The 23,034-nt window shown below is 46.0% G+C and overlaps 1 protein-coding gene across 2 annotated transcripts; it reads right to left on the bottom strand.

Moving 5' to 3' along the window:
* Positions 1–995: 995 nt before the first annotated feature.
* On the bottom strand, positions 996–9,666 carry MUC20 (mucin 20, cell surface associated). 2 transcript variants are annotated; one of them, XM_027061094.2, is made up of 4 exons: positions 9,457–9,666; positions 4,878–6,218; positions 2,829–2,920; positions 996–1,385 (listed from the first exon to the last, which is right to left on the bottom strand). In XM_027061094.2, exons 1-4 carry the CDS (start codon positions 9,563–9,565, stop codon positions 1,332–1,334), a joined length of 1,596 nt encoding a protein of 531 aa, XP_026916895.1. In that variant the 5' UTR covers positions 9,566–9,666; the 3' UTR covers positions 996–1,331. The 2 variants fall into 2 exon arrangements, with proteins under 2 accessions (XP_026916895.1, XP_026916893.1); XM_027061092.2 differs by having other exon boundaries at positions 996–1,342; positions 9,457–9,663.
* Positions 9,667–23,034: the final 13,368 nt, after the last annotated feature.

Below are 23,034 nucleotides of genomic sequence, written 5' to 3'. Positions count from 1 at the left end.
TCTCTAAAATAAAATAAAATTAGAATAGAATAGAATAGAATAGAATAGAATAGAATAGAATAATAAAATAAAATGTGTGTGTGTGTGTGTGTGTGTGTGTGTGTATGAAATATTGAATGTGAGATATCTCAGACCAAGCAGAGAGGTTGAATATATACATTAACGATAGTTGTATTTAAGAGGTGGGATTTTAGAAATTTTTTTCTTTCTCTTCTACTCCTCTTTCCAATTCTGTCTTTTTTTCTTAGCCCTTTTTAATTTTTTTTTAATTTTTTTTTCGTTTATTTATTTTTGAGACAGAGAGAGAGACAGCATGAACAGGGGAGGGGCAGAGAGAGAGGGAGACACAGAATCTGAAACAGGCTGCAGGCTCTGAGCAGTCAGCACAGAGCCCGACGAGGGGCTCGAACTCATGGGCCGTGAGATCATGACCTGAGCCAAAGTTGGACACTCAACTGACCAAGCCACCCAGGCACCCCGCCCTTTTGAAATGTTCAAAATTTGAAAATCATAAGCAAGTTTTTTTGCAATAGAATAAAGATTAGCCACATTTATTTTTTTAAATAATAATAACTTGACTTATGAGCTAGAGGAAGGAATACTTGAGTATTACAGACTTTCTTGTGATCTGTTTGTGTCCAGAATTTGAAATTCAGGTCAATTCAACAAACATTCTCTGTCATCCTACTACAGGCCAGGCACTCTGCTAGGTTCAGGGGATACTAAGATAAATATGGTCCCTGCTCCAAAGGAGCTCAAAGTTCAAAAGGCTCCAGGGCCAACCTCACCAAGTGTTATAATCAAGGTCCAAACCGAGAACCAGGGGAGAATGAAGGAGGGAGGTAAAGGGAAGATGCCCTAAATCCCTGTATCATATAAATATCAAAACAAACAAACAAACCCACACATACCCCATACTGATAAAATAGATAATCTCTGGGCCACACTGAATATAATATTAATGTCCAATGGAAGCACAAAGCAGGTGACAGATGGGTGATCAAGTCACTCTTTACTGAAACACAACACATGTGCCAAAGGAAGTCCAAGAACATCTTTGGAACACCCCCACCCAGACCCCCACACACTCAGGCATATGTGAGTCAGGGTCCTGCTGCCAGGTCTGGGAAAAGGGCTTAGGCCAGCTGACCTCCTGGGAAGCTCCCAGGTATATCTCAGCACAGTAACTTGGCTCTAGTCTATGGGGGGCCCAGACCACCAGCAGCACTTCCCCCTTTGGCACACAACCATGCCTGGCCACAGCTGATGTTCCTTAGTCCTTCTTGACACGCAGCAGAGACACTTGGATGGGAGGCATGTGGGTATGCAGTTCATGGAGGAGCTGTAGGGCAAAAGGAGAAGGTGGTACTTCCAGCCCACCTGGCCTATGAGTTCACCACAGGCCAAGGACAGGAAGGGACAGTGAGAGAGAACGTAGGAGGAGGCCAGCAACACTCCCTGGGCCCCCCACCGGCTAGGCATGCACTAGGTGCTTCATGCACACAATGCTATTTAACCTCACAATAACCTTACAAAGCAGGGAGTATTCACTTCATTTTATAAGGGAGGAAAGTAATATGGAGTAACTTACCCAAGGTCACACAGTTAGGAACTGGAATTCACCCTCAGATCTATATGGCTCCAAACTTATTGTTTGTCTGAGTCCTGAACCCTGAGCCCTACATCAGTGTCCCGCTCCTGACAAGAGCTCGTGCCCAACACCTACATGGCCTGATTCCTATGCCTCAGCTCCTGACCTGTTCTCTCTCCCTGGCCTCTTTCTGAACCCTGAAATAGTTTCCAGTCTGGGGGACTCAGATCTGGCATCATTCTGGCTTCCCTCTTTGACTAGGATTCACACTTGCTACTTTGATTATCAAGTGCAGTAGGCATTTGTCATTTCTTTGGCTGTCCCAATTCAAAACCCCCATGCTGTGCTTAGAGATCTCATTATGGGAGTCCTGATGGGCCCCTTTCCACTAAGAGAACTTTAAGAGCCCAGATACTTCCTCTTCTCATCCCCTAGCAGCAAGATGTGGGCACAAGAGCTAGACTGAGCTGACCTAGTTTAACCTTCCAGTGATTCATATTATCCCCATAATCTCTGACCCCAGAATTCCACCATTGGAAGCTTTGTCCAGTGATCTGGGTCTTAGGAGAATTTTCCCAACTTATACAAATATACCCCAATCTTGGTCCCCATCTGGAGCATACATCTATGGGGTGTTTTCCTGCCTAGCATTCCTATTTCCTTTGGGGCCTGTCCTTCTCATTCCATGTGGTTGAGCTGTCACTCATAGTGGCCCTTGCAGGCCAATGAGATCGGTGTTTCCCTAGTATAATAAGCAGACCTTGGGAGAGGGAAGTGTCTGTGACTCTAGGGCTGTCACAGCCACCTTTCTGTACCTATGAAGAGAGATTCTGAACAATGAAGAGCTAAGAGAGGTAGAGAAAGAGAAAATCTTGATGATCATGTCTAAGCTGCTGGATACAGCCATAACTGAAGCTGGAACAGTCATTTCTAGTTTTCTCAGCCAATAATGCCTTGCCTTTTCTGTGTAAGCTACAATGGGTTGATTTCTGCTACTTGTAACCCGAAGTCCTGCCTATCTGCCCATTAATATCATTGATCTTCTCCCAAGGGCCAGAAGGCCTGACCTTCTTAGGGCCTGAGGAAATTGGCGGTGAAGGAAAGAATTTCTTTACATAGCACAGAAGGGGAATTCCCAACTCAGGAAAAACAGACAGAAGCCACGCCAAGCAGGGATCCTTAAACTTAGTTCCTAATTCTCTCCTCTACTTTCTTGGCCCAGAAAGTGCCCACTCACCTGCTGCATCAGCCTCTCTGCCACTCTAGGGTCAGTGAGGTCTTCTGGAGAGGCCACACTCAGCCGCAGAAGGAAAAAGCCTCCATCCCCACCTACAAGTTTAAAAAAAGCAGCAGATGAAAATATGGGTAAGTCAGTTCAGGAATCATGACATGACCCATGCTACCCAGCCTCTGTCCACACCTCTGCACATGTGTGCTCACTCTCATGTGTAAATGTGTCGGTGTTCACATGCGAGCTTACATTTACTCACTGCAAAGAGAAAGAGGACTCCTTCTCTCCAATAACTGGGCTCCTTGTAGTCCTCCCAACAAGAGTGAAAAAGGCCCCAACCACATTCAGAGAAGTCAAAAGAGTAGTGTGAGGAAGGAGAAATCAAAGTGAATCTAGAATGTTCTCAAGGACTAGCAGTCACAGATGGGCTGTTGGGAAAGGGTCCAGACAGGGAGAATGCCTGAGAGAGGCCGGCTCTTGGAGGTGATGCCCTCAGCCAATGCTTTCCAGTTCCAAGTTGGTGGAGGTTTTGATCCAGCCTTCCCAATTTAGCAGCCCTGTAGGCAAGTTCTGCCTTTTGTTGAGCCCTAACCTGCTTGCCTTAACTGCCCTCTTGTAGTCATTTCCCCCTCTCAGAATACTGTTAGAACTGATCTAGTCACTGCTCTTCTATATTTATATAGACTGATAGAGATATCAATATTGATATCTCATCCTTCTTGTTTTTGCTGCCACATGCATATTTCATGGCCAGAAGATTCACAAGAAAATAACTCTGCCAGTTATGTGTATGATGGAGGCTGGGTAGTTGGGGAACAGCAGTGGGAGAAAGACATTTTATGCTGACCCCTTATGAACCTATTGATTTTTAAATCATGTCAATGCAGTATCTAATCAACAAGTAATAAAGAAAAGCATTTTAAAATAAAGATATATTAATAAATTGAGCTTTAAAAAATAAAAGCACAATAGGAGGTTATGAGTTGGAATCAAACAGACTTCCATTTGGAGTCCCACTGCTATCTTTCTAGCATCTTTAAACCTGTTTCCTCACCTGTCAGGTGGGGCAATAACACCCACCTCATAAGGTAGTTTTGAAGGTTTAATTAGAAGAGATAACACATGCAAAGCTCGTAGTTCACTGCCTGACATCAGTGAGAACATTCAGCCAGTGCCAATGCTTCACTGGTTGTGAAATATTTTTATATGATCTCTCCCTGGAATACAAAAGATGTTCAGTAAGGTGATCGTGATTAATATTTTTATTTCACCTCCCCACAGAGGCAGGCCAGCTGAGGACACCACAGGGATGAGGCATGAGGACAGTGACAGGAAGTAGAGGTGGAGGCTCCAGGCTGACCAGAAGCTGGGTTGACCCAGCAGCCTCTGATGAAGGGGCCTCATCCCTGAGAAGTATCTGTTGTCTCAGACATGTAGCTTTAAATGCCCAAACGTTTGCCCAATTTATTCATTTATTTAAAGTCACTGTCTATGGCTCCAAGCCCAGCAAGCCCCACTCTTATGGGGTCCCAGCTGCTCAGGGGACAGCAACTTGGGCCAGACATTCACACAGTGCCCCTCTGTGTGGCTCTAGCTGAACCAGAGGTTTCCAGAGCATGAGGACTGTGGCTTTTGAATACAATTTGGGGCCTCACTCGGCACACAGTAGTTACTCAACCGTTAATATCACAGAAAGGCAGAGTTGGAAAGGACGTCATTGTTCATGCAACACAGCCCCCTGCAGTTACTGGTGGAGAAACTGAGGCCCAGAAAGGAAAAGGACCTGTTCTAGGCCACTAGATTGTTAAGGGCAAAACCAGGGTCTCAAACTATTTCTCCAGACTTCCAACCCCACAGTTTTTCCATATGCCTTCCTAACTCTTCCTGTTTCTGATTTTGGCAAGAATCACTAGAAGATCATGAAGACATGACCTCAGAGACTGGGCTCAGAATAAGCCTCCAGATCCTTCCTTCCTCCCTATCCCTTAAGCATGTAGACATTCTGGAAATTCCCAGCTCCAAATCCCCAAGATCACACCTCCAAGAGCCACTTACCTGCAGTAACTTCTGTGGTCCACCTTGTCTGAGCAGTGGTGGGCATGGCTGTTGGGGGCTTCCATTCAGTCATGCTGGCTGTCTTCAAGGTCTTTGCTAAGGCTGTGGTCTTGACTAAGGTGATATTTGCCTCTGGGCTGCTGTTGGCCACAGTCAGATGCACAGAAGGAAAGGTGTTCCTGCTGATGGGGATGGACCCATTGGTTGTGCTGTCTGTGGTTGAAGTCTCTGAGGGGGTGGAGTTCTTGCTAGTGGTTGCTTGGGTGTGGCTGTAGGCCCTATCTGAGAGTCCAGCAGGGGGAGCCACTTTGCCCACAGTTGACCCAGTCCCTGTGGAGATTGTAACTGAGACCTCGGTGTGACTTGTCTCAATAGAGAAGGCTGAAGTTTCTTCCAAGGGGTTCGTGCTGACTGTCACCAAAGTTGTGCTGGGGGTAGTGGTCTTGGCTGCTGCTGTTTCTCCTTCTATGGTGCTATTAACAGGTAGCGGGGTCTCAACTGTGGTATCAGGCATGACTGGTTCTGTGCCTCTGGCTCCTGACACGGTCTCAGCAGATGTCATGGTCTTGGTGAAGTCTGATTCTGATTCAGTGGAATCAAGCAAAGCTGACACCTCAGAGGCTGACAGGGCCTTTCCTCCTGTGGGATCATGATCTGTGTCCAAGGTCCTGGGAGTGGTGGCAGTTGTTTCTATTTCTACAATGCTGCAATTGGTAACCTCAGTGTCGGTGATGGTGTAGGCAAGCAAGGCTTTAGCCGGAACAGTGGTGTCAGATGCCAGGGCCTGTGAGGTGGCAATGGCCATAACTGAGCTGTCAGAGAAGGCACTGCTCTCCGAGGTCAGGGCCTCGGCTTCTGCAGAGGTGTGAGCCAATGTCAAGATGTCAATTACGATCCTCTTTGCCTCTTCTGAGCTGTCATCGGTACAAAGGGTGTCAAAGACAGATTCCACGAGATCGGTGCCTATAACCGTCTCAACTGTGGTCATTCCAGTTCCTGTGGGGCTGCCACTTGTGGCTGATGCCTCCATAGGAGTGGTGATCACAACCATGAATTTGGAAGGTATCATTTTTGTGAAGGCCCTGGTCTCTGTTGCAGGGAAAATGGTCTTGGTTTCCCTGATCTCTGCATCTGAAATGGTGCTGGCCAGGATTAAGGTCCTATCAAAGGTCTGGGTGCTCAGGGTTTGAGTTTCCAAAGGGATGTGGCTTTGCACGGAGGTCTCAACAAGGTCAGTCATCTGGAAGGCTCCCTGTGAACTTGTCTTGATCCCCGGAGTCATGGTAGTCACTTCTATGTGGTTTGTTGTCACCAAAGGGCCTGGTCTGCTGGTGCTAGGGCCTGTGTTGGGTAAGACCACCTTTGTAAGCCATGAGTCCCCATGGAATGACTTCACACAAGCCCTTGTGTTTATGGCCTGGGCACTACTGGGAGGAAGGTGGGGAGGGGAAGTTGTTTTTACTCCATTTTTCATCTATACATACAAGAAAGAAGGAGGTGGTATTGGGAAGACCAGTCCCATGTGTCAGCCATGGAACTGGGATCACCTGACTGATGTCCTCTGATGACCCACTTGAGGCAAGCAAGCCTCAGAATCTAGTTAATTATTGGTCTGAAGCCATCAGGGGGAATGCGTGGGGCCAGGATCCAGCTTCAAGGGGGAGAAAAGAGGCATAAGTCTAAGTGAATCAACAACTACAGAGCAAAAATCACGACTCTCAGAACCTTCTCAAAGAATCCTTGTCACTTTCCATTGATACTTTACTCATCCAGCAAATGTTTCCCCATGGAAGTGAAAACTCTTCAAATACAGGAAACATCTGTGGTTTTGTATTTAGAGGTATCTGGGAGGACTGGGAGAGAGGAGCCTCCAGAGACAGAGTGGGTGGTGGCTACTGCAAAAGGGAAGAGAGCAGGCAGAGTCCTTGGGGCTCCAGCAAGGAACCCTGGGGTCCCATCATCTGATGTGGCAGGGATAAGATCCCAGAACTACAGAAATGATGCACCAGGCATGTTCCACTGGAAACAGGGAGCCAAGTGAGGCAAACTTCACTCCTTAGAGATGCCACTAGCATTTCTCTACAAGGCAGAGCATCCCTGTTCATTTGATGGACCCTGTGAGATTGTATGCACAGTGGGCCAAATGGCACCAATGGCCCTGGGGAGGCTACAGCAGGATCTTTTTATGGGCTGATAAGCATGCCTCTCCCATCTACTAAGGAGGAAGAGTTCCCTCTGTAAGTGGGCCAAGGACCCTTTCAGGGAGGGTTACCAGATTTATCAATTAAAAATACAGGGTGCCCAATTAAACTCAAATTTGAATTTCAGATAAACAAGCAATAATTTCAGTGACAAATAATGTTTTCAGTATGTGTATTTCTTACATAATATTTGAGACATACTGCTAGAAAAAGCTTTCTTACCTGACATTCAAATTTAAGCTGATTCCCTGTGTTTTATCCAGTAACCTTACTCTTGGAAGGAAAAGAATCAAAATATAAGCCCTCCTTTTCAGGGTTCTGATGGTTTGAGATGGTCTTTACTGAGATCTACTGGCCCAAAAGTATCCAAGGACCCAATGGAAGTACAGGACTAGTTGGTCACCTCATCCCTGGCTGGCTGTCAGGACAGGGCCCCAGGTCCTCAGTTTGTCCATTGTGTCTCTCTCTGAACAACAAAAGAACACTGGGCCAGGAAGCAAGAGATTGGGTTCCAGCCCCAGGCCTATTGCCTACTAGCTCTGGAGTCCAATGACTGGTTCAAATCCTGACTCTGCCTCCTACTAGCCAAGTTAGTCCACCAGGCCTCTCCAGGCCTCCATTTCCTCCCTTGTGAAAGAGGGTGATCATATCTGCCTTGCCATAATGGTGAGGACCAGAGGAGAAGGAGGATGGGAAAGTCTTATTTTCCAAAGACTGTAAGGGATTACTAAGCATCCCTCCCAAGCCTTGTCTTTTCAAAGAGTCACTTGAGAGGACACAACCAACTTTAATGCAGTGAGAATGTCAGGCTGTCCCCACATGCATATCAGGTCAGTCATGGCTTTCACTCTCATTAGTTGTTCTGCAATCATGCTTTTACAGGAATATACTTTCTCCTCCCCACTTCAAAGCCCAAGATATTTCTCTGAGCTTCCTCAGTCCCCACACAGTGAAAGCAAAGCTGTGTCAACCCACCCAGCCTAGAGCCCAAACAGTGGTGCTCTTGGGGTCTGACCATCCACCTCCCCTGAAGTATTTTCTTCCTTTTCCTGGAACCCTGTGATACCATCCTGCTGTGAAACCTCCTGACGCTTCCAACCCCGTAGCTTCTTCACACCCCTTGGGGCTCTCACAACCCCACCCAAGTTTCTTACCCGCTAGAGGTCTTCTCAAACACAGCAAAGCCTACCCAATCCTCTACAGCTCTAGAATGCTGCAGCTTTCTTGGTCCATTCCTCAGATCAAAAAAGCAGAGAGGAAGGCATGTGTACTATAGATCCTGAGTTTGAGTCCCTTCTCTGCTGTTTACTCAGCTGCTTACCAATCATGTGACCCCGGCCAAGTCTCCTGGCTCAAGCGTGCATTTTTCTCATCTATAAAATGGAGCTACAGGCACCTATTTCATAGGGTTGTGAAGACTAAGTTCAATTAAATGTAAAATGTGCAGCACAAGCCTGGCAGGTCATGAGTGCGTGCAAGAGACAACATGGTCCTAGTGGTAAGCACATGCGGAATAACATTCTGGCTTTGCAGATGAGTTGCAAGATGGTAAGCCTCAGTCCCATCTTGTGGAGAGAGATGGGTAATAACAAGACCCGTGTCTCTCTCATGAGGTTACTGAGAGGATTAAAACGATGGTGCATGGGAGCATATAGGAAGTCTCGGTTCCTTCCTCTCAATTTGGCTGCGAAACTAAAACTGCTCTAAAAAATAGTCATTAAAAAAAAGAAAAAGATAATGCAGGATGTTGATAATGAGGGGAGATTAGGTATGGGGGGGTGCAGAGGTTATGTGTGAACCGAATCTCTGTATTTTCTGCTCAATTTTGCTGTGAACCCAAAACCGCTCTACAATAAAAAGTCTATTAAAAAGATAATAAAGACAATTCATGTGACAAGCATGGCACAGTTCCTATGACACATCCATGTTAGTCTCTTTCATAAAAGCCCTGCCCTTCTCAGAATCCGCCCTCCCCAGGCAGTCTGTAATAGTTGGACTTTTCACACAAAAACTATTTTTTAAAGGAAATCTGGGCTAGGAAATAAACTTGGAGGAGTTGGAATCTTGTCAAGCTGCTTTCTTTGGCTTTAGTCAGATTTATCCCCTGCCGGCACCTCCCTCGCCCCTCCCACCCCTCCACCTCACACACTCCCCGCAGAGACAACCGGCAGCCAGGGCACAAGGACATCATTCATCCTACGGGCTGCAGTGTCATACGTGCGTAAGCTGACACACTGCCATTTGCACACTCTTTATCAACAACAGTAATACTTCAGATATAGCTTTATGGTTAATTCTAATTAATCAACCACAAAGGGCTGCCGGTACAGAAACTCACACCCAGAGCCCTGTGAGGAGAGCAGCCCACACCTCCTTACCTGCAGAGCTCCCGGGGGCCCCAGCCTCGCAGCAGAAGAAAAGGGGCAGAGCCAGGCCCCAGAGAAAGCCCATCCTAACAGGAGCTCCGGCCATCATTGCCCAGCACATCTGCCCAAAGCCTCTCACTGCCACCTTTTCCTGCTTCCTCAACCCAGAGAGGAGGGGCGGGCCACCTGCCTTGGTGTGGCTGGGTAGTTTCCAGAAGCAGCCAGGTGATCATAAATGCACAGGCTGAGAGGTAGCAGGGTGCATGTCAAGGGCTGTCAGCAAAATACCCCTGCTGCCTCCCTGGCCCAGTGACCTCTCCTCTCTGAAGTTTGATTGGAAGATATAAAATCATTCCCACAGTGATATTCACCCCTCAGTCCTGCAGCCAGGGAGGCCATGGAAGATAGTGTTTCACATTTCCCCCCTTTCTACAACCCTTCCCTCTTCTCCCACCCCTTGTGCATGGGATTTAGGCTTTTAGTTCAGCACATCTGGGTTTCATGTCTAATCCTACCCTTTATTAGCTCTATGACTAGGGCAAATTAAAGAATCTTTCTGAAGCTCAACCTCCTGATCTATAAAATGGGAGTAATCTTTAACTTGCTGGGCCATTCTGTGAGGACGACATGAGAGAGTAAGTCTCGTACACAGTGCCTGCTACATACTGGTTGCTCGTGGAATACATGTACATCTTAGGTGCTCAATGAATGAGAGCCCTGACATCTATCCTGATCCTCAAGCAGTAGAGAGAAGGGACAGTCCCCCAAAGTCTGCAGGAGACAGTGTGGAGCAGGACTCTGATCTCTAACATCTTCCCAATGATTCCCGTGATTCTGCATCCCTGCCAGAGTCAAGACCGTGTCCAGACTGGAGGTGTGGAACAGGAAAGGCACTAGCCAGAAGAAAGGAAAGGGAAAGTGTGCAGATCGGAGTCACAGAGCCTGGGAGGAGGGAAGTGGGAAGGTGCCAACTTACAGAAGCTTAGGGGATTTGGCTATAAGAAGGGGAATGAGGCTGAAGAATGTATTTCCAAATACCCTAGAAAAGAATGTTACCCCTTCCAGGGGCCAAGGAATGGGCTGCTGTGGCCACAGCCAGTGGCAGCAGACAAGGTACCTGGGAGATTTCAGGGCCAGAGTTTTGTGATGAAAGCCACTCTATAGTAGAGTGGATCAGCATCAAGAAATCACAAAATCTTACTGCTGGAAGGAACTTCAAAGTGCAGCCAGAAAACCTAAGTTCTCTTTCCAGCTCCTTCCTTAAGAGTGGCCCAGGAACTGTGTGATCTTGGACAAGTTATTTTCCCTCTCTGGGCTTCCATCAACAAGGTCCTCTTGGCCATGCAGTCTGAGGTTGTGCATTGGGTGTACAACACTGTCTTCTGGAACTTCACCCTGCGTTGAGATGAAAAAACAAACAAACAAACAAACAACTCTGCTGCCTGGAAGAAGGAGAGAGTCATTCCAGAACGTGGGGGGAGACTCCATGAGAAGAGCGTGAACAGGTCCACCTGGGACACAGTCCAGCACGTGGAGTCAGAGATCTTGGACCCCAGTTCCAAAAACATGGTTGATCTGTAGAGTATTCCCTACAGGCTGAACCTTTCTACCCTCCCATTCAACCTAAATCCTTCACTTTATCAAAAGGAAGGATGGATATCCCCCTGGGGGATTTCAGAAGAGGAGGCCCCAGGCCACAGCAATGACCTGAACTCTGTTTGGCCCTGTCTTGTAGCATGAGATCTAGTGTGGGGCTTCCCCCTAGAGAAGACGGAAGAAACTCCAGCAAAACCAAACAGAACTCTTAAATACAGAGAACAAACTGGTGGTTGCCAGAAGAGAGGTGGATGCGGGCATGGGTAAAGTGAAGGGAGTAAGAGGTACAAACTTCCAGTTATAAAATAAATACATCACTGAAATGAAAAAAGAAAGAAAGAATGCAGCTCCTTTCTGCCACTTCCCTCCCCTTGTGAGCTACCTCTCTGCCCTGCCAGGGCTGCGAGAGGGACTTCCTCATTCCAGCAGCCAGTGGCTTAATCTACAGACTGATGCATTTCAGGTGCCTTTCTCATGCCCACCGCGGACTTCCCCTCACCATTTCCTTTTTCCTGTCATCATTTAAGTGAACAACATCTCAGCTCCAGCCCAGTTGCCTGTGATGGGATCTAACCAGGAACCCACTGGGAGGGAAGTCTGGCTAAATACCTCCCTGGGTTTGCTAAATTTTGCTGGGTCCATTTTCCTCTACATCTGGGGGAATTTCCAAGCCTGGGCACATGACTATTTTTTTCTTTTAATGTTTTATTTGTTTTTGTGAGAGAGAGAGAGAGAGAGGCAGAGTATAAGCAGGGGAGGGGCAGAGGGAGAGAGGGAGACACAGAATCCAAAGAAGGCTCCAGGCTCTGAGCTGTCAGCACATGGGGCTCAAACTCATGAACCGTGAGCTGAAGTTGGACGTTTAACTGACTGAGCCACACAGGTGCCCCGGCACATGACTATTGACCCTTGGGTCATAATAAACTTATCCAGAAAGTTTCTGGACTTTTTTTTTTTTTTTCAGCCCAACTCAGCTCTCACCCTGAGCGAGCATTGGAGGCTGGTTTCGTTAACTTAAACATATATGGAATACTTACTATATGCCAGCATTTGCAATATGTCACTAAGTAAAACAGATACCTAACCTCATGGAACTAACTTCCTGGTGAAGAAAGATGGCAAACAATAAACACAACAAATAAGTGAATTATGTAGGGATGAATACTATGGGGAAAAGAAGGAAAAAAGACAAAAGGAACCTGGTATTGGGGGGAGGCAGGGGGGAGGTACAGCTTGCTGTGTGAAATAGCACGGTGAGAACTGAGCACTGACCTGAAATTGGTGAGAAAGTTATACCTGGAGAAGAGCATTCCAGGCAGTGGGAACTTCTAGAGAAAGGTCCAGAGGCCTAAGGCAGGAGCAAGTTCAAGGAGCATCAAAAGGCCCATGTGACTAGAGCACACTAGGGGCAGATTTGAGGGATAGGAGGACAGAGTGAGGGTGTAGATGATACAGGGCTTTGCCAGTCTTGGGACTGGTACTCCGAGTGAGGTGGGAACAGATGGGGCCTGGGAAGTTATGAACAGATGGAGCCATGGGATCTAACTTTAGAAGGATCGGTCTGGCAGCTGCACTAAGAATGGGAGCTTTTTCCCTAGTCCAGGCAAGACAGGAGGGTGGCTCTGACAGGGGAGGTAGCAGAGGAAGTAGTGGGAGTCGATCAGATTCTGGATGTATTTTGAAAATAAAGTCCACATGATTTCCTGCCACATTGATGTGGGATGTCAAACAAATAGAAATCAAGAATAAGTACAGACTTCTCAGCTTGAACAACTGGAAGGATGGAGTTGTCATCAGTGCCTTTTGGGTCTGCCTCTTTCATCAGAGTGTTTAGAACCCCTCTGTCCACAATAAAACCGGTGCATATTATAGGGATGAACCTGGCTCAGGACAAGGGTTATCAAGTAAAGCCCAAAGCACTGGCCTGCCAAGAGTCTGATAAAAGAGTCAACTTGGTCAAATGTCCTCAAAATACAAGGTTATAAATCTGCTAGACCACTGAGATATAGCCCAGCTCCAGGCCACAGCTAAGTTGTTCTGGGTTTGTTGGGAGGAAAAACTTTTTTCTCCTTCAACATGGGTCTGGTGATTGAGGGTCTGCACATTAATTAAGAACAGACAGATGAACAGGTGAAAAGACCAAGTTTAGTGACAAGGGCACCAGGAAGTTGCTCAGTATTGAATAACTCACTGAATAGCCAGAGATCAAGGTTTATATACCAAACATAATGAAGGAGTGGGAGTGGAAGGGTGGGGGGTTTAGGGCTTCCATGGGTACAGAAGGTTCTATTAGGCAGTCTGTCTCCATGGCAGACTGAATTGGCTAGAAAATCACTCAGAAGGACACTAATGGCAGGTGTATTTTTAGAAGGCTCTGCTTTAGTTAAGGGAAGTTCAGATTACATTTCTTTCTACATCTTCTATTGCTTTAACGTTTCTACTTTAAAATATTTCTATAGCAACTCTGGGGGGTCCAAGTGTGTCCCCACAAGTTCAAAATGTTAAGTATGCACAGATTGTTTAGGTGAGATCCTGTCAGGCAGAGTTACCACAGAAGAGGTGGTGAGAATCATCTAAATTTGCAAGGACCTGAGAATAGGCCTTCCCCATGCTAACCCCTATTCCTTGGGCTATAGTATAGGAAACTCCAGAGAGCCCTCTGTCCACTTGTTCATTCATCTCTTTGTTAGGGTATAGCCCACATACAGTAAACTACATCAATCCTAAGTAGCATACAACTTGATGAATTTTTACATTTGTATACACCCAGGAGGTATCCACCCTCAGACAAAGATAGGAGACATTTTCAGCATCTCATTAGGCTCCCTTGTGTTCCCTTCCAGTCAGTATTTGCCCTCCAAAATCATTGTTACCTCTATCACCATGGATTAGTTTTGCCTGTTTTTGATCTTCATGTAAATAGAATTATGAATACACACTCGTTCGTGTGTGGCTTCTTTTTCTTAACATTATGCCTGTGAAACTCACTCATGTTGTGTGTAACAGTACTTTTTTGTTGTTAGATAGTATTCCATTGTATAAAATATACCACAATTTATTTATCCATTTTCCTATTGATGGACATTTGAGTTGTTTCCAGTTTTTCACTATTCTGGATAAAGCTGCAATGAACAGTCTTGCATTTGTTTTGGGTATATATATATATATATATATATATATATATATATGAGTGGAATTGCTGGGTCATTGGGCATACATGTGTTTAGCTTTAGTATATAGTATCCAACAGTTTTCCAAATTGATTGTGCCAGCTTCGGCTATACCACCAACATATAAGAGTTCCAGTTGCTCCACATTCTCATCAACACTTGCTATCATCAGGCCTTGTAATTTTAGACATCGTTATGAATATTAATTTCTCTTTGTAATTTTAATTTGCATTAAATTAAATACCAGGCAGGGCTGGTAATGCAGACCCTCTGTTTTTCCAAGGCTTTTCCCTGGTAGTATGCTGCTGCCAGGGAAATGACTTTCATAGGGAAGATATTTGGAAGATGGGGAGGGAAGATGGAGAGCCAGATAGAAATGAAATATGCATGTACATATGCACACACGTGTACACTCAACTAGAGAGGAAGCTGTACCAGTATTGGAACATCTCAGGAACAGTCTCTTCAGTTTGGAATAACCTAACTCTGTTCATCCTATCTGGGATGAAAGGATGATATAGGAGCAATTAAAAGAGATGGAGTTTCTGGACATTTGGAAGGAAAATAATCTCTGAGTGAAGAGAGGGAAAAGAGCCCATAAATCAACATCTTTGGGCTTTCTATGAGGCCCACAGGATGATCCCAACTGGCAAGGCCACATCCCACAGAGCTAGGAAAAGTACTTCCTAGCAAGGAAGGGAGAGAGACCACTAGGTCTGGATGTATGAGACCAGTTCTTCCAAACAGGGCCCAGGGATGTCTCCTCACCCAGCCTCCTCCATCACTAGGCAGGAGAAGAAATCTGTGGTTGGAAGAGCTAGAGGGATAAAGCATGTGTTCCCAAAAGCCAGTAGGTAGAACACCTTTTGTACACCATTCAAGTCCTTTTGGCCTTGCTTCCTACTCCAGCCATTGCTACGGTGACTACTTTTCCAGGAGTGATGAGGCAGTGCCTTGCCATGTTCCCTTTGCTCTCTGCCAGGGTTTCCCTGATGCCAAGGCTTGGGATGCTTCCAAGAGCTGCTCTGCTCTCACATACCAGCAACAAAGAACTGAAAGAGTTAGCGCCTAGTGGAGCAACCTATAAACCATGAGAATGGGAGGCAATGGACAGATGCTTCCTATTCCATCCCCAGGACAGATGGTTCTCTGAAACATTTCATAAGATTTTTTAAAAGGTTCCACAAGATCAAGCAACTAATCAGCCATAGTGGGGGCCAACTGAATAATGCATCTTTGTGTTGGGTCTCCCTTCTTCTCTGCATCACTTCCCTTTTCCCTCACCTGCTCCTTGGAGTTCTGTTCCCAAATAAGTTATTCAGAGAAACTAAGCTAAAATAGAACCAATAGAGCCAATAACTGGACTCTGACAGGACCTCCTTTGCTATAATCATTTACTTAGAAACCAGTGTTCAGATTAGCCAAAGCCTGGAGGAAGGCATGGACAGGGATAATGGGTCATTCTATTTAGGTAGAACATAGGAGTGGGGAAAGGGACTTATAGCAGATAAAGCCAGAAATGTGCCTTGGGCTCATGCTATGGAGGGCTTTGTAGCCATATGTGGGAGGTTAGTTTTTTTTCTGGAGACAATGGGAAGCCAGTGGTGGTTTCTGAATGAGGAACTGGCAAAACCAGAACTCTGCTGTGGGCAGTAAACTGGGGGCAGAGACCAGTTAGGGGAGATCCCGGGGCAAGAGGACCAGTTAGGACGCTGTGACCTGGGACTTTGGCAATTGGAGTATAGGAGGAGCAGAAATGAACCATGTTGTGAAGTAGAACTAGAAAGACTTGTCACCTTGCAGAGGAAGGCCACGGTCAGAGAGAAGTAAAAGGTCTTCTTTTACTAAGGCCTAAGGCCTGGAGTGCAGGAAGCTGAAGGGTAGGGAACCATTCACCGAACAGGGGGAGGAGCAGGTCTGAGAGGGAAGGCAATGGGTTCAACAGACCCCAAAACCCCCTGGCATCACTCTCCTGGAGTTTTGAAATCTTCACACAAGGAAACTCCCAGAAAGCCAGTCCCAACCCACTAGAAGAAGGTCACCCTGCCTCTTTTTACCTTGGGAAGAAAAGTAGGTGAACATGAGGCTAGGGATCAGACCAGGCTATTTTGGGACTTAGAGGTGGTCACATGATACCTGGGAAGGAATACTGAGGAAGGAGGCACAGATCACTTAGCCAAAGGGGTGCTAGGTTCTCGCCTTCTGCTTTCAAGAAACATTTAGTATATTCATTATAACCACCACAAACAATGAATACAATGAGCCAAATTTATGTTTTATAATCTGTATGGCTGATTTAATTGTTTTAATGTTCATTTATTTTGAGAGAGAGAGTGAGAGAGAGAGAGCAGGGGAGGGGCAGAGAGAGAGGGAAACATAAAATCCGAAGCAGGCTCCAGGCTTTGGGCTGTGAGCACAGAGCCCAATGCAGGGCTTGAACTCACGGACTGTGAGATCATGACCAGAGCTGAATTTGGATACTCAACTGACTGAGCCACCCAGCCATGTATGGCTGATTTAAATGTGTTTATGACTATTGCAGATTTCCGTCTTCCTCTGGTTGAACCAATATAGAAGCACGCAGGATAGAAACCAAGAGACAAGCACAGTGGGCCCAGTGGTAAGGCCCCAGCAGACCTGGGGATGCTGGGGGAGGGGGACAGGGTGGGCTCTGCATCACAGGGCCCTGGAGGAGCTTCATGGGAGATGTCAGGCTCTCTTCTTGATTTTCTTCATGGAGATGGAGAGGGGCCTCTCTGGGAGGCTGGTGTGCAGAAGCTGCTGGACCTAAGTGAGAAGGAAACGAAGGCCTACACCCTCTGCAGCTTATTTACATGTCCCCAAATAATAGCTATGTCTCGTTGTACATCTACCAAGGCCCTTTTGTAACAGCTCTACAGGGCAAGATCTGGGACACAGATGAGGAAAGGGAAGCTCAGAAAGGCAGAAGAAGTTACTTCAGGTCATCCAGTAATCATCCAGGTAATAAGTGGTAGAGACAGGATTTGAACCCAGGTCTTGCTGGCTCCTGAGTCCATGCTCTTTCCTTGTACCATGCTGCCTTTCTTTCTGCCCAATGGTCATAATATGCTAGAGTGGGTACTGAAGCCTCTGCTCCAGTGCTGGGCAGAGAGCTCTGGACAGGTCAGTGCTGAAGTCACGACCCAAACGAAAAGTAAAGAACAAAGGATGATTTAGGGCAGAGAGCAGCCAACCACAATCCGTGGGCCAAGTCTGACTTGTTGCAGGTTTGTGTGTGTGTGTGTGTGTGTGTGTGTGTGTGTGCAGATCACAAGTTAAGAATGTCTTTTATATTTTAAGTGGTTGAAAAAAGTCAAAAGAATATGTCATGACACATGAAAATTATATGAAATTCAGGTGTCAGTGTCCACGGTCAGATACCATGGCTCCTAGCCCTAAAACCGTGGAGCTGTGCCCCAGCTCAGGTCTCTTTTCCCCCTTGGTAGTGGTTCCCTGACTCTGGGGTCTACAGGCCAGGGAGGCAGGAGCAGGTTGTCAGCACCCCTTCCGGGAGAACCACCAGGGTACTCACCACATTCTGTATCCAGTCTAGGTTGCTTCTTGCAGGGCTCAGGGGGGTCTCCCTCCTCAGCACCATCTGCAGCACCATCTTGGTATTCTGAGAAGCTGAGAAACACAAGGCAAAAGCTCCTGGCCTCCTCCCTGACTCCCAGTCTCCCTCCTCCTATGTAGCATCCCTAGCGCCTCTCTGCAGACTCCTGTCTTCCCTCAAAAGTCTACATGGGTCAGGTCAAGAGGCATCTATGTTGCAAGAGATGCGGGGGCAGTTAGGTGACCCAACCACCTCACTCGCCACCCTGATCCCCAACCACCAACAGCTTAGCCTCTCCCTGTGGGGATCTGGGAAAGGAGCTCAGAGGGGAGCAGCAGGTGGTCAGGAGCAGTGGGGAAACAAAGCTGGGAGGAATATGTGGGCACTTTTGGTACAAAATGGACCAAATGTGAGGATCTCAGGGTTATCAGGGCCCTCAGGAGGCATCCAGTCCACATCCTGGCCTTGGCCTGAAGTACAAGCAAGGGGCTTGCCTCTGTCCATCACAGCATCCGGCTCCGCCAGGGGTGGGAAGGAGCCTGCGTGTGAGTTATCCAGGGTGCACAGGGCGCGGTGGTCTGGGCAGCAGTCTGACACCTCGTGGCAGAATTCATCACAGTAGCAGCTTCCTCTCTTGCAGTGGTGATCTGTTCCAAAGCAGCAGAGGGGCTGGGGTTGGGAGCAGCTGCCTGCAGAAAAAGGGGACATTAAAAAGAGACAGGTATGGGGCACCTGATGGCTCAGTCAGTTAAGCCTCCAACTTCAGCTCAGGTCATGATCTGGCCGTTCCCCAATTCGAGCCCCATGTCAGGCTCTGTGCTAACAGCTCAGAGCCTGTAGCTTGTTTCGGGTTCTGTGTCTCCCTCTCTCTCTCTCTCTGCCCCTCCTCCACTCACACTCTGTCTCTCTCTCTCTCAAAAATAAATAAATAGTTAAAATTTTTTAAAATGAAAAGAGACAGTTGTAACAAATGGCACTGGGACAACTGGATATCCGTGTGCAAAGGAATGGATTTGGACCTCTACCTCATACCATACATAATAATTAACTTAAAATGGATCACAGACCTAAATGTAAGAGTCAAAACTACAAAACTCTTAGGTGAAACCATAGATGTAAATGATCATGGCCTTGGACGAAGCAATAGTTTCCCAGATATGACACCAAAAGCACAAGCAACAACAACAAAAAAATACACTGGACTTGATTGAAATTTTAAAGTTTTGTGCTTCCGAGGATAGTATCAAGAAAGTGAAAAGACAACCCATGAAATGGGAGAAAATATCTGCAAATCATACATGTGATGAGAGAATTTTATCCAGAATATGTAAAGAACTCCTACAGCTCAACAACAACAACAACAACAAAAAGACAAATAACCCAGTTTTTAAATGGGTGAAAGATATATCCAAAGAAGATATACCAGTAGGCAACAAGCACACAAAAGGATGCTCAACAACATTTGTTATCAAGGAGAAGCAAATCAGAACCACAAAGGAGACACCATTTCACACCCATTAGGAAACAGGTGTTGGTGAGAATGTGGAGAAATTGGAACACCATCCACTGCTGGTGGAATTGAAAAATGGTGCAGCCACTGTGAAAAACAGAGAAAAACAGTTTGGCAGTTCCTCAGAATGTTTAATTTAGAGTGAAAACCATACAATGCAGCAATCCCACTGCTGGGTATATACTTAAGAGAAGTGAAAATACATGCTCACATAAAAACCTGTGCATGTATGTCCATGGGAGCATTTTTCATAAGAACCCCAAAGTGGAACCATTTCAAATGTCCATCAACTGACGAATGGATAAAACAAAATATGGTATACCAGTCAGCCCAAAAAAAGGAATGAAGTTCTGACACATGCTACGATGTGGATGAACCCTGAAACATGATGCTAAGTGGAAGCAGTCAGCCACAAAAGGCCACACATTGTATGATTCCTTTTAAGTGAAATGTCTACAATATGGAAGTCCATAGAGACAGAAAGTAGATTAATGGTTGTCGGGGGGCCGGGAAGTATGGGGAGCAGGTAGTGACTGCTAATGGGTACAGGGTCTCCTTTGGGAATGAAGAAATGTTCTGAAATTAGACAGTGGTTCGCACGACTCTGTGAACATACTAAAACCCACTGAACTGTACACTTTTAAAAGGATGACTTTTATGTTCCATGATTTATATCTCAGGAAAGCTGTTATTAAAAACAGAGGCACAAGAATGAGTCGGAGCTGAGAGAAAGAGATGAATGAGAGAGAAGAGGAGGGTGGCAGGGGTGTGACAGCAAGGAAGACAGAGAAGCAAGAGAGAAAACAACAGAAGTGTGACAAGAAGGACCAACAAAACTCCCACAAAGTTAGAGGAAGGTCTCCATGGTCCCAACATCAACCTTAATTCTGATCATTTTCCCAAGTTGCTCAATTCAATTATATCTGACCAGTGTATATCCACTACCAAGTGAGGGGGTTCATCTTTTTTAAGGGAAGGGGAAAACAAGGCATTGGCAGGTAGGAACGTGGCCGAGGTCATCTGGTGAGTCAGTGGCTCAGGTGGGAATGAGCCCCAGGTGTTCTCATACCCAGGACTCAGTGCTGTTCCTGACCTATGGAATCAGCTCCTGTTAGGTTAGCACCTGCCTGGGGCTTTGTTTAGGGATAAACTTGAGGGCCTTCCAAAGTTGATGCGATCAACAGGGAGCAGGCCCCTGAGAGGACGTGGGGTTAGGTGTGGCTCGCCCAGCCTGTTATGGAAAGAGGGGCTGGCAGGTGTCTGATGAAAGGGGGGCGGTGGCCTGGGAGGTCAGACCTCTCAAGGTGATGGCGGGCCAGGCTGGGTGGTGGCCTTTGAGTTTGGCCTGGCTTCTGTCTCATGCTGAGCTGGGAGCCTCCTGCAAATGAGTAGTTCCTCTTCTCACATCCTCCTTCTTCCCAAGTGCCTGGTTCAGTGTTAGGTTGTCACCAATGCCAAGGATGGATCAAAGAGGGCTGGAGGTGGAAAAGAGCCCCAGAGACCATCCAAACAAGTGTTGTAGCCCATTTGTGAGTCAGAGATCAATTCCGTGATCATGACCAGCATTTATTTTATTTAACTTTACTTATTTATTTTGAGAGAGACAGAGAGAGAAAGAGAGAGAGCACACAAGCAGGGGAAGGGCAGAGAGAGAGGGAGACAGAGGATCCAAAGTAGGCTCTGTGCTGACAGTAGAGAGTCCGACGTGGGGCTCGAACTCACCAACAGTGAGATCATGACCTGAGGCGAAGTCAGATGCTTAACCGACTGAACCACCCAGGCACCCCATGAACATCATTTATTTTAATAAGATGGAATGGAATGAAATGGAATGGAACAGAACAGAACAGCATAGCATAGCATACATTGTATATGTAAGTGTAAGATGTTTAGGGTTCTTTCTGAAATTTTCGTTTTTATATACCTGTATGTATGTACTGAATAATAGTGCAAAATATATTTATTAATGTAGATTGTGGCCAGAAAAGTGTTAAAGTCTCTGATCTAGAAATGGAAAAGTCATTTTCTGAAGGTCGTACTTGAGCTGGGAGTAGAACCAGCAATCCTGACTTCTTCCCTGCCGTTTCCACCACACCAGGCTTCTCATTCAAAAAGCCTCTTGTTGCACTTGCTACTAATCTCTGCCATTCTCTAAACACCCTGAATACTCCTGCTTTGGAGCCTTTGCTCAAGCTGTTTCCTTTGTGTGAAAGGCCCTTCCCTCTCATAGCCACTAAAAGAAAACATTCTTATTCTTCAAGGTCATGTTTAAATTCAATCTTCCCTGGGTTGCTAAGGAACAAGCCCGTTATTCTGAAAATGATAAACGAAGAATTAAATATTTATCCAGCCTTTCCATACAAACCAAGTAAATGACAAGGGAAAAGTCTTTATAGAAGAACTGCAGCTAATAAGTGCAGAAGGAGCGACAGAATCGGAAAGCCAGCGTTTGGCAACCCCTAATGAAAAAAATGGATCTACGCAACAATCGTCAGTGGAGGTTAAAACCATTAGAGAAAGGTTGAGGGGGGATGTTTATAATGGACCTACCACAGGGACGCCTGGGTGGCTCAGTTGGTTAAGTGTCCGACTTGAGCTCAGGTCACGATCTCGCGGTCCGTGAGTTCGAGCCCCGTGTCGGCTCTGGGCTGATAGCTCAGAGCCTGGAGCCTATTTCAGATTCTGTGTCTCCCTCTCTCTCTGCCCCTCCCCCGTTCATGCTCTGTCTCTCTCTGTCTCAAAAATAAATAAGTGTTAAAAAAAAATTTATAACGGACCTACCGCAGATTGCATTTGTTTGATCAAGTTTATTTAACACAGTAAAGTGGGACCACTGGACTTTGTGTGTCTCCTTCGAGACACAATAGCAAGTACACAGCCCCACCTATGGTATATTCTTGCCAAAGTAAATGAACCTTAATTACCAGGTTTCAGGAAATGCAGAGGACAGAGAGACAGCCACATAGATTCAATCAGATAAATCCAGAATGTAGGACTTTTTACAGGACAAAATGACCTGGTTCCGTCAATTAAAAACAGCATGAAAAAAAGGAAAAGAGGACTGATAGATTTGAAGAGGCTGAAGAAATATACCAGTAAAATAAATAAATAAATAAATAAATAAATAAATAAAAAGAAATATACCAGTAAATGTAATGTGTGGGCCTTGTTTGGGTCCTGGTTAAATAAGCCAGTTGCAAAAAAGTCTTTTTGAAAGTTGGAGAAATATGAATAGGTATTAAATGGTAGTAGGTAGGGGCGCCTGGGTGGCTCAGTCGGTTAAGCATCTGACTTCAGCTCAGGTCATGATCTTGAGGTCTGTGGGTTTGAGCCCTGCGTTGGGCTCTGAGCTGACTGTTCAGAGCCTGGAGCCTGCTCCGGATTCTGTGTCTCCCTCTCTCTCTGCCCCTCCCCCCGCTCATACTCTGTTTCTCTCTCTCTCTCAAAAATAAACATTAAAAAAATTTTTTAATGGTAGTAATTATTTTAATTATTTCATCTTTCATAAGGTATTGTGGTTATATTTTTTAATATGGTGGATGAGAATTTGGGCAAAATGTTGATAATTTTTAAATTAGCCAATAAGACCAGTAGGTTCATTATATTATTCTCTCTCTTTTTGTGCGTGTTTGAAAATTTCCATAAGGGGGCAACTGGGTGGCTCAGTCGGTTAAGGGGCTGACTTCAGCCCAGGTCCCGATCTCCAGGTTCATGAGTTTGAGCCCTGTGTTGGGCTCTGC

Source organism: Acinonyx jubatus, chromosome C2 (genome assembly GCF_027475565.1).
Source record: "Acinonyx jubatus isolate Ajub_Pintada_27869175 chromosome C2, VMU_Ajub_asm_v1.0, whole genome shotgun sequence".
Lineage (NCBI taxonomy): Eukaryota > Metazoa > Chordata > Mammalia > Carnivora > Felidae > Acinonyx > Acinonyx jubatus.
The sequence above is the reverse complement of the archived record's forward strand: the minus strand, read 5'-3'. Positions and strand labels throughout refer to the sequence as shown.

Bases quoted from the DNA above. Each gene is read 5' to 3' on its own strand.
- MUC20 (XM_027061092.2), bottom strand. From the start codon at position 9,565: ATGTGCTGGGCAATGATGGCCGGAGCTCCTGTTAGGATGGGCTTTCTC. The intron at 2,921-4,877 runs GTAAGTGGCTCT...TTAAACTTGTAG, and splicing joins GACCACAGAAGTTACTGCAG to GTGGGGATGGAGGCTTTTTC. The intron at 1,343-2,828 runs GTGAGTGGGCAC...TTTGCCCTACAG, and splicing joins CAGAGAGGCTGATGCAGCAG to CTCCTCCATGAACTGCATAC.